This window comes from Syngnathus floridae, chromosome 18 (genome assembly GCF_059516105.1).
Source record: "Syngnathus floridae isolate MCC-2025c chromosome 18, RoL_Sflo_1.0, whole genome shotgun sequence".
Taxonomy (NCBI): Eukaryota; Metazoa; Chordata; class Actinopteri; order Syngnathiformes; family Syngnathidae; genus Syngnathus; species Syngnathus floridae.
The window spans coordinates 6,154,855-6,166,328 of record NC_142430.1 but is presented as its reverse complement, the minus strand read 5'-3'; the positions used below and the strand labels follow the sequence as shown (position 1 = coordinate 6,166,328).

The 11,474-nt window shown below is 48.3% G+C and overlaps 1 protein-coding gene across 3 annotated transcripts; it reads right to left on the bottom strand.

The window, feature by feature from the left end:
• Positions 1-632: 632 nt before the first annotated feature.
• fbrs (fibrosin) lies at positions 633-11,309 on the bottom strand. 3 transcript variants are annotated; one of them, XM_088360319.1, is made up of 18 exons: positions 9,563-11,309; positions 8,444-8,620; positions 8,196-8,222; positions 8,055-8,084; positions 7,937-7,985; positions 7,351-7,690; positions 7,061-7,284; positions 6,672-6,970; positions 6,559-6,603; positions 5,898-5,999; positions 5,570-5,653; positions 5,371-5,409; positions 4,810-4,881; positions 4,573-4,726; positions 4,282-4,362; positions 4,116-4,199; positions 3,764-3,983; positions 633-3,654 (listed from the first exon to the last, which is right to left on the bottom strand). In XM_088360319.1, exons 1-18 carry the CDS (start codon positions 9,863-9,865, stop codon positions 2,085-2,087), a joined length of 3,900 nt encoding a protein of 1,299 aa, XP_088216445.1. In that variant the 5' UTR covers positions 9,866-11,309; the 3' UTR covers positions 633-2,084. The 3 variants fall into 3 exon arrangements, with proteins under 3 accessions (XP_088216445.1, XP_088216446.1, XP_088216447.1); XM_088360320.1 differs by having other exon boundaries at positions 3,764-3,980; XM_088360321.1 differs by lacking the exon at positions 5,371-5,409.
• Positions 11,310-11,474: the final 165 nt, after the last annotated feature.

The window sequence follows — 11,474 nt, the reverse complement described above, 5'->3', positions numbered from 1 at the left end:
CTCGCAAAGTACACAACACACGCAACTCTCGCGATACTTCAAACGGCGCGACGCTTCAAACGTCGGCGAGTTCGCAGTGGAATTAGCGCTTTAAAATAAAAAACAAAGCTCCGATTTGCAGTTTTTTAAAAAAAATATATATATATATATATAGTGTATTTGATATACATGGTGTATTTTAAATATCTATTTATATAGAACTTTATTGAGGGAGAAAAACACTTACGATCCGGCCTGCCGCATTAAACTTATTTACTAAATAGTTCTTGATAGTTGGGAGTTTATTTTATTTTGGCAAAACGCTATCACATAATTGCTGAACTTCCTTTACTTTCAATAGAAATGAGCATTTTTAAACCAAATTGCTTAACATAACGAACAATAATTGTAGATTAAATATTTGCAAGCTCTATTTCCCATAACATTTCACACAAATTAACATTAAATATAACCAATTTCAGCATCAAGTACAGCACAGCTTTAATGGCCCTCCATTTGTGGTTTGCAATTGATTCAATGTAAACACATTTTAGTCAGCATTAAGTTTGACATTCTTTTCATTAACTATTTGACTGATAAAGTATTTAAGCCTCCTTTTTATAAAACCAGAACAAAAGACCCACACCAGAGAGTAAACAACAGTTCATTTAATAATTAATCTTTGTGGTCTCTAGGGGAGGGATTGGAAAGGTATAAAATGGTCATATTAAAATAATCGACCCAGTCTTTCCCCTCTCATTACGTCCACTGTGGATGTCCTTTGTATGCCTTTTCAATTCTTCAGCAGATGTCCCACTCATCCAAGTATATAACTTATTTTTTTTTGTCAGCAACACAAACTGTGTTCCCAGATCTTACTGTACAAGCCTCTACAACATCATCCCAAATGGATAAAACACACAAAGCAAGGGCACACAGTCAAATCTCCCTGTGAGCATAATAAAGGCATAGAGATGAGATCCTTGAAGAGTCCAAGGGCTTCTCTTCAACCAACATTTCAACCTTTAGTGTGAAGCAAGCCTTTTTTTTGCAGGATGTGCAGTATTACTACCTGGAGGGACAGAGAGAGTACTAGTGCATACCTGAAACAATGACAATAACATAACAGTGAATATATTTATTATTATAGAAGATAATGTTAAGAATAATAATTACAAAGGCATTTTGTCTAGACTACTATAATCTGGTCCTGCTCATATAGTCCAGAGGAGAGTGGGAAATGGAGGAAGCTCTAAGACGCTGTGCGAGTGAACACAACGTTGCACAGTTCATTTCGCCATCTATCCCCGGGGGGAACAAAACAAGCCCAAAAACAAACTGAAAAGGGATGAATGAATTTCATGTTTCATGACGCTGAGGCTTTGGGGATTTTTGGGTAAAGCAAGAAATTGAGGTACAATACTGACTCATGGATTGGTCTCATCAGTATTCTGTCTTTTCACAATGACAAACGTACACACAAACACAACGTGCCTCTTTTAACCATTTCATGTCTACACACTCTCTTCCCCAGCGCCGCCACGTTTTACAGATTGAGACTCACCCCCGATGAGAATCTGAATTCTTGACATTTTCAGGTGCACGGAAGTCACCGCTGATCCACGGCAAAAAACAACAACTTATTCAAAAACGTGCCACCAATGACGGCCTTGCAGTAACCGACTGCCCACAGAAAACAAAACTGATCAGATGCCAAGAATGTATCATGGAAAACCATTTGAGCATTTACTCCAAATCCCTGATATTAAGCCTCAAGTCCATTTATACTTTTTCTCAAGAGTAAAAGCTGTTGGCACATTTACTTGTTATCCTTTTAAGGTCCACGTAGCTCTTTGTCCTCTCAATAGCAATTTTTGTACCACGCAGTAGTCAACAAGTACATCCAGACTTGAAGTTGGATCTCCAGAATAAATGCTCAAACAGTGATCCATAATGTATTCTTAATTGCACTGGTAACACATGGGTGAGACTTGCATCTCTACCAGCAGCTAGGCTTCGCTTGCTGAGACTACTTTCTGCGAGAGACTGTTGTTAGCGAGCAGCACAGTGTTCCTGACATTTCCCTTCATCTCCTTCAACCTGTACTATCTGGACTCTCCGTCTTTGTGGGCGCCGAACAGCGTCAGCTCGCCGGGGCCCATCAGTCTGGAACCGCGGGGCGGCGTGGACGCCCGGCTGGTAATGGACGGTATAAGAGGTGGCGGCGCCCCCATTGACAGAGCCCCCACCAAACCCGCGGGCGTTTTTGCCAGAATGCCGTTGGGCACGTGGTGTGCGTTAAGTGGGCCCAGACGGGAGTATAGAGACGCGTGATGCTGGGAGGCGGCGGCTGCTGCTGCGGCGGCCCCTGGAGGCAGGTGGTGGGATAGAAGGCCAGGGTGCAGCTGCTCCAGGTGAGCAGCGGTAGCAGCATGAGAGGGGCTGGAGAGGTGAGAGCCTGGCGGAAGATGGGGGTGCATGCCGAAGAAGCGCGCCCTCTCAAAGTCTTCCCGCAGGATTTGTGCACGCTGCTCCTCGTCCATCAGGCCCCCTCCCGGCGGTCCCAGTTGGTGAGGCCGGTCGAAGTGGTGGGCCATGAGGGCGAGCTCCTGGCGGACCGCATGGCTGGAGGCAGTGGACGTGGAAGGGTGGTGAGCAACAGCCGCAGCCCTTTCCGCTTCCAGGAAGCGCTGGTGCTGGAGGAGCCGCGCCAGGTGGGGATCCGAACGCAGGCTGAGGTGCGGGTCCGAACGAAGTGCCATTGCCTCCCTTCGATGTTGCTGATGCTGCTGGGCTGCAAGCTCTCGCCAGGGATCCCAGGTGAAGCTGTGGGGACCTTGCGCCGGTCCCTGAGGTGTCCCATGGGCGAAACGATCCCCACCCGGGCCCATGACCAAACCGGACCCTGCCGCGCTACCCAAATAGGCTTCAAGGGCCCGGGAGCGATCCAACAAGGAAAGGTGGGAAGGCGGGTTGGGAGTGGGCGGAGGGAGGGGAACACCCGGAGTGGGAGTCAGTGAAAGAGAAGACGAGGGCGTACCAGAACTGTGGTTGTGTGGGTGGCTGTTGGGGCGGTCAAAAGCGTTGTTGGGTAGCGGGGCAGGCAGGGAGATGGGGATGTGCTCTGGCTCCTCTTTACGCTCCTCCTTCACTTTAACCGGCGCCAGGATCAGGGGCGGCTTGGAGACGGGCGTCATGGTCCGATCAGACTTCTTGGCCTGAGATAAAGAAGTGACGGAGGCGGAAGCCGCCGAGGATGTGGGATGGGGGCCGTCTCTTTGGGGGTGTTCATTGTGATGGACGTGTACTGCCGGGCCGAGCTGGCGGGGGTAAAGGTCCAATGGTGATTGGGCAGAGCGGCTGGCAGGCGGGGGGGTGTTGAGCACGGAGGAGGAGGAAGAGCGCGGTCTGTCTCTGTCTGCTACTAAAGTGGAAGAGCCATGGGGAAGCCCTCGTGAAGACACTGTCGGCAGCGGCCTCTTTTCCCCGTCTCTGTCCCGCTCGCGTTCTCGGTCTCTGTTGAGACTGCGAGTCGTGTCCTCAGCAGGCCCGCCTCCTGGGCCCAGGGAGCTGCTGTGGCCGTTGATGTGAGAGATCGGGGTGCTACTGCGGGGCTTAAAGGACGGCGCCACAGGAGACATCCTGACAGGTGGACGGCCATACAGCGTGTTGTCTCTGCAAAACACAGTTTTACTTTTAGCAAATCAACTAAGTCTTTAGGTCAAGAAAAGAAAGGTTTCTATGGATACAAAACCATTGAATAGATCAAAATGTGACATCCCACCTGTCCTTTTCATCTTTGATGTGTGGTATGTCTCTCCGCTCGGCATCCTTGGCGCGGTCCCTCTCGTCTCGCTTGTCGCTTCCTTTGGCCCAGCTGGGGCCCGCCGGGAAGCCTGCCGGCGTGCCGTGGAGTCGGTTCCATGCGTCGTGGTGGTTGGAAGCGTTGGATAAGCTTCCCACCACGCTGGCAGGTGAGTCCTTAGGACCGAACATGGAGCCTGCTGCAAACCAGATGTTGTCACTTTAACTGGGAGTCCAATCTATTTCACATCGATAGCTATCATAACTAATAATAAGTTGATTCAAGTCAAGCAGATGCCAACTCTTAACAAAAATAGGGACACGAGACTGACCAAGTGTTGGGCTTCCCAGTCCTCCAAAGGCACTGGAACCGAGGGCTCCCAGCGGGGTAAAGGGTGGAGATCGGCCATATGGATCTAAAACGTGCACGCATAAATGCCAATCCAATCGTTAGCCGGTGAGTGGATCAAAGCAACTCCGTCGAATGAAGACTCTTACCCAAATGTGCAGGTGGGGCGAGGAAAGACGAGTGCGGCGCTGATGGGGCGATGAAAGGAGCCGAGGACGGATTGACCGCACCTGCATGAAGGAAACGTGAGTCTTAAAACGGGAACGATCAAATCCAGTTTTTCCGACTACGACTCAGCGATGAAGCGCTTGTGATAGTGAGGAAAATGATGACATCAAACTTTTGAAAAAGTACTTCTGCAAGTCCGAATTTGGAATTGTGCGCTTTCAGTTTCGAGTAACTTGTTGAAAGGTTGGTGAGTGCTGCTTGTCTGGCTGCACCTGTCGCTGAGAAGAGACCGGGAGGTCTGGTCAAGTCGTGACTTGGAGGCAGGGGGCCTCCCATGGGGCCCATTGGGCCGAGTCCACCGGCTCCAGGAAGACGAGCCAGCAGGTCACTGCGGAAGTCCAACTTGTGAGGATCAGCCTGCATCAGCTGTGGGGAAAAAAAAAAAAAAGATTACAGCACAAATCAAACATCTGCTTTTCTTTTTTTTTTCTCCTACTACTAGGACGTACCTTTACTTTCTTCTGATGGCTCAGGATCATCCAGGCCACATATACATGCATAGCACACCATTTTCCAGGTTTCTGCACGTTGCAAAAACAAAAAAAAATCGGGGCTTTGTTAATCCATCAATTTGGCTGTTACGTCCATACATTTTTCTCTACTCCAGGAATGGGCAAACCTGAATGCTCAAGGGCCCTGTCTGAATTTTAAAACATCCACATCAATCTTAGATGAGGTTTTAAAAAACCTGTAAATGATTTGTGGGCCAAATTAAAGAATGTCGGGAGCCGTATGTGGGCCCCAGACCATAATTTGCCCACCCCTGGCTACTCGAACTAAATGACACATTTCTAAGTGATCTCTCAACAACTTTTTACTCTTAAGTGAGTGCGGCAATCGTGGAGGACAGGAGAAGTCAAAGCATTGTGGAAATATGAAATATCTGACTGGTGTGCAAGGCCACTGAGCGAGAGCAAGAGCAACATGTTGAGGTTAGTGCGGCGTGAATGAAGCAGTGAGAAAGTAAGATAAGTTGAGCCAGTGCATTCAAAACATCAGTTTGTGCTTACATTACTGATTTTCAACGATGTCCCGAATGGATCAGTTAGCTACGAGAGAACACAGTTGTAAAGCCACTTTAAATCCACATTTCTCACACTGCACAGGAGAAAGTTGTTTTGTTTGGAGTACAACTTGACAGGCTACATATTGTGGTGCAATAGGTCGCTCGAGAAACGACAAGCCCGGGTTGACTCAGGCACTCCTTACCCGGTGATCTTTGGGCTGCATGTGGTGCGGCACGACCCCGAGGCGAGCGCTAAGATCCGGACCGGTTCCCTGAGGGACAAGAGGCTGTTGCACAAAACGAGCCGTCAGGCACCGCTGGCAGACCAGCAAATCAACAACTATGAATATAAAATGTCCAAGTGTGTTAAACAGTGTTATCAACATGAGGCCGTGACTAAGTCTTCGAAGAGGAAGGTGAGCCATTTGCCAGATTCCTCATACGCGTTGGAGAAAACCGCAAGCGGCCGCCACCCACTTTTGATTTCATGAGTCAGGACAGGTTGATGTCAGGTATGAACGTTCTTCTTACCTTTGGCTGAAATGCTCCTTGCAGGGAGCTAAAAGGCCCGGTGGGAGGAATCACAGGCTGGATGTTGGGCACTGAGGGCGGCGGCGGGTATTGCGGGAAGAACTGTCATGACAGACAAAACCATCATGACCACTCCAACATTCAATCAAAAAGCGCTCGCAAACAATGACAAAGTACGTGCTTCCTTCCTATTTTCAGTTTCAGATCATCACACTAACTTTCACGTCGGACAAAATCAACGCGAGCAAATCTAAAATTCCAATCCTATCTCTGTAAAACCTATTTGGCCCCTGTGCATAATAAGTTGCTGTTCCGCCCTTGGCAGCATTAACTGAAATCAAACATTTGCAATGCCTGGTGATGAGTCAGCATCGCTGTGGTGAAATTTTGGCTGACTCGCCTTCGTAGAATTGTAACTCATTTATACTGCATTGTAACACAGCATTGGAATTACATTTAAGTCTGGATTTTGACTTGGCTACTCCAATTTTTTTTTTTATCACATCACTACAAACCTTTTGGGCCGGGTGGCCATCAATTACTCGCACATTAGTGGTGGCAATCTGTAGTGAGCCAAAACATTTAGGTGTGATGATAAGAAAAAGAAAAAAAAAAACAGAAGGCAGGTGCAAATACTTTTTCACACCAGTGTGGTACTTACAGGATGCCGGTACAGCCCATCCATTTTGCCAGGATACTTATCGAACTGAAAAAGCCAAAGTGAAAGGGTTAATCAACACAATCCAGTCCACATGTGACAAGGATGCTCCTCACCAGGGGCGGTGCGGTGGCCGTGGGGTGCAGGAAAGGCGTGAAGTGTTGGTGCGTGTGCGTATGCTGGTGCTGGTGGTTGTGCTGATGGAACTGGTAAGCCAGCGGTTGGACGCTGGGCTGGTTCTGCGACGTCCGACCCGTGGATCCAGGCGTGGAACTGGACGCCGACGCCCCGCCGGGAGTGGAGCGACCCGCGGCGGCGGCGTTACTACCTTCGGCCCCGGGAGCGCTGCGTCGGCCCTCGCGCTCTTGTGCGTTCAGGAAGTGAGAGTTTAAATTCTGCCGCAGCATTTCCTGGTCTGTAGTGGATCGCATTACATCAAGACAATTAAAAAAAAAAAAAAAAAAAACACTCGGTGAAATTAAAAGATGTTATGTAATTACTGTACCTGCTGCTGAAGAGTGGGAGGGGCCCTGTAGTAGAGGCGGAGGGGGAGGCAGGCCTGGTGAGGAAGTAAACAAAGCCCCCGAGTTGGCTCGCGATGGGGGTCGGAGGGGCCCCGAGGACCCTGCGCCCCGGATGTAGGACATGGAGACACTGGTGGAGGGAGTTGGAGGGCGCATGGAAGATGAAGATGATGCAACAGATGGAGGTTTGACTGGAGTGTTGCTCCTGGGGAAGGAAACAACAGAGTCCCTCACACCTCTGCTACCTGGACAGTGAAGAAGTCAAACAAACCTGTTGTAAAGGGTGTGAGAGCGTCCCGGCAAGGTGAGGAAGGGCTTCGGTTTGGACAGCGGAGGGCTGCCGTTGTGGTGACGCCCGCCGTTAACGTTGACAGAGCCGGGCCTGGGAACCGGCCCAGCCGCTGAGGCCGGGGAACGGGAGGGCAGGCGGGAGAAGGAGGCGGAAGAGGTAGAAGATGAAACGGCCTCCGGGTAATGCGAATCAAGGCTTTTCTCCTGACTCCGCTCCAGGCCAGAAACTCTGGGCGTCACCATCAAGCGTGGGACGCCACTCCGTGCCGGCATGCCCGCCGAGCAGCTTTTGTCCACAGTTGAGGGCGGAGGCTCAACAACTTAAAAGAAAAATTCAAATTGACCGGTTTGGCACGCGCACACAAGAACAAAAGAAGACTACAGGTTATGTTGGTCATCAAATAAATTACTTAGTAAACCTGTCTAACGGTGAGAACATTTTCATGAAAATAGGCCAATCCCTAGTTGGTTCAGTTGGTTAGATCTTCTGATCTAAATTTAACCTCATGCATCAGGTAAAGGTTATACTGGTGTCAGGTGGATGCAGCACTTAATAAGACACCAACCTTTTCGGGTGCTGACGGTGAACACTGGATCCATGTCATGGTCCGAGGCCTTGAAAAGTCAAAGAAGCTTATGAGACCAAATGTCGAAAAGAGACAGGTGAGTGAGTGCAGCACATACCTTGTCTCCAGCATCGCTCTCCGTGTCACACTGAAACAAATTAAGAAAAAAAAAAAAAAAAAAAAAGTCATTTGGAATTAACAGATCAGATCATGTAAATCTGCAAAAATGATTCTATATTATATTTTAATTGACACTTACAATATAGCCAGTCTCCAACGGGTGTCCCTAGAGCAGGAGTGACATTTTAGCAGTTGTTTATAAAATGACACTTCAAACAGTGTTTAACATTTTAAAGGGGAACTCAAGAATTTCCTATACAATATTATACTCTACTTGCCCCCATTTATTAATCTGGCGTTGGTGGAAGAGGAATTAAGATGAATATTCCACCCATGCATACCGTGAATCAGCTGATAGGACACCAGAGCCCGAAGGATTTGTCTCACCTCGAGCTTCCTCCTCTTGTTCCTACACTTGTTCCAACAGCTGCTGGAGTAGCTGTGCGGAACGCCTTCCTCCGGCTCGGACAGCGGCCCCCCGCCATTCTCCTCCGGACCCCTCTTGCCCTTGTTCCTCCTTCCCAGCATGTCGTTGTGCTGGCCTGGCTTCATAGAGCAGTCCATCTGAAGAGAACAAACATTTGGGTAAGCTTAAAAAAGGGGACAAAGTAGGCTGAATCATCAGCACCGCCATCATTAGTATTTCTGCACTGAACAATCACAAGAAAACCATTGTCATGACGTAGAATAACATGAATGTGTTTGTGTGACGACAAATTGATCTCATGGATTTAGGTCTGCTCAGAATCATCCCACTGAACAGCAGCTGATGAAGGCTCAGCGCTGCTCCTGTTTGTGCTTGTCTCCATGGTAGCGCTCTGATTGGCTGTAATTAACATCGAGGTTGACAGTAACCCTTTGCCGTCCACCGATCTGTTCAAATCAATCGACTTTTTACGGCTACTCCGCTTATGTATTTGTCTATAATGTACACGTGATTTCTGACTTATGATGATCACCAGGGCCGTGCATTCAAATGAGAAAATCTTTGGGGAGAAAAAAAAACATTTGCCGTATGAAATTAAAAACTCACAGTTGCCGTGGCTTGACAGTGACACTCTTGTTGAGACACACAAACACATAAACGGCCGCGGGTCATTTCTCAAGCATTTTTCTTGCAAAGCCATTTGGCAGCTTATCAACACCTCCCGGAATGAGTGCATGAATAATTGAGGCCTCTCCACAAGCCATCAACTGAGTGGATTGCATTTTCCAAGCAAGGAATGGTGTCAGGGTTGAGGAGTTCGACAATGGGTGTGAACTTAAAACGCGCTATTAGCTCTAAACGTGGAATTAATTTGACATTCTCAACTTTTGAATACACGAGGGCAAATGTTCAGTAGTTCTTGCACAGCTTTCTGTTTTCTGAATAGCAAAATGCACACAGGCCTTTGCACATTTTTTTTCTTTTTTTTTTTTTTTAAATATGCCCTAGTGGAATAAAAGTTGTAAAACAACAGCAAAGAGTAAATGTCAGCTACTGTCAGCATGCAAATATTTATTTACCTCCAACGCCTCCAAGCTGACAAAGCTGGCAATAGCGAAGCCATCGATGATGTCTTCCTCACACGACACCGACTCCCTCTTTCTCCGACGCGGGGGTCTGTGTCGACCAAAACCTGGCCGGCCCTCTTTCTCCCCCGGACCGAGGACCTTGGTGGCCCCGCGATCCTCCCGATCAGAGCCCGACGACAGGGACGTAGCCCGTTCCTCAGGCAGGTTGACTGTCCTCCGCCGCCGCTCCCTGTCGCGCTGGGAACGGGAGCGGCGGCTCTGCCTAGATGCAGTGCTTCGGCTCGGACCCTCCATGTCCTCCAAGCCTTTTGTCCAACTCCGATGACGCCAAAGGCACTTAAATTAAGTCCCGGTCTGGCGGAAGGTGGCACCTAACCGCAAAGAGATGACACCAGCCCCCCCGGGCCGTAGCTCGGAGCCCCAGTGAAAATGGCGTTAATTGAATAGTGGTCGTACTATTTCCCTTGCTTTGACAACAGTCTATTGGCATCGGGGCCTTTCTTTCGGCGGAATTTGAGAGTCATTTCAATTATTTGCAACGACCCGCGATGGAAGTGAAGCACAATCGCAACGATCAGGACATCTTCTAAGTGGCTAACATTAGCTCGCTAGCAAAGAAAATTAGCGAATAAGCATGTAAACAAAAACGACAGTCCCGCTTGGGTTGATGACCAAATCAACTAAACAGTCTCACATGGGTTTGCTGTTGAAAATCGGGCCATCGCTAACTAATATTTCCATCAACAATTTGCTGACAATTGATTTGAGTGCTAGCACAAAATTGACACGGTTAGCTAGTTAGGAAGGCCCAGAAGCCAAATACTAGAACGCCAACACACTGTCTGTCGTGACATTGTGATATTAAGTCAAAACTACACCAATCATTCACAAATCTCAGATCTAAGGATAAAAATGTGGAACAATACCAGCTTGGTGCGCGACCGCCTGCCGAGCACTCGGCTAGGCTTGACTCCAGCAAATTAGCATTTGCTAATTCAGATAGCACGATTTGGGCTAACTTCAATACATCACAATATATTCAGACAGCAACCTAAGAATAAATACGTTTTTTCCGACATCAACGCACGACTACCAACTGGACAGTTAAGCGCGTGGCCGAATAATAATCCCGAGTCGATTAATCTTTTTTTCAATTATCGATATGTTTGACGGGCGATAGTGATGGTTTGAGTTTGTAACCCATCAAAAGAAAGACGTAATGTTAGCAACACAGCTAGGTTAGCATTAGCCAATCCAGCTGTTAGCTAGCGGGGGTTCATCCTTTTTTTGCCTCCAAACGAAACTGGAGGAATGCGAAGCCACTTCTGACAATCACTCGTGTAATAACGTTATATTAGTCCTTCACGCACGAAAACACTTCTGATCCCCCTCCATCACTTGGAACAAAAATTCAAGGCCCGTTCTTGAAAGCCTCGGCGTCGATTTCCATAAACGAGGGTGTCGGCCAACCCCCGTTAGGCTGGGCAGCTCCACCGTGAAGCCTTCACTGTTTAGATCCAATGTTTAGAACAAGTTCAACCGGTCGCCGGCGTCCACTGCTCACGATTCCATTTCCTGACAAAATCCAGTGTGTAAAAATCATATGTGGGGGGCACGCCGTGTCCCCCTCCGCTTCCTTTTCACGCGTTTCCTCGGAATTGTAAATGTATCATGGACATCGGGGAGTCGCACTCCTTGTCAGCCGTGCAATGCATTGTGTGCGCACGTCTTCTTCCGCCATACGACGAGTGCCTGATGCCACTACTGTTTGGTCACACTGCCATCTTGTGGTGGAAATTGAGAACGTGCACTTTTTAAATTACACGACAAAATGAAATTGTAGCTGTGCTAAGTCAAGTTGGATTTTGCTTCTTTTCACCTCCTGCCTTTCTCATCATAATGT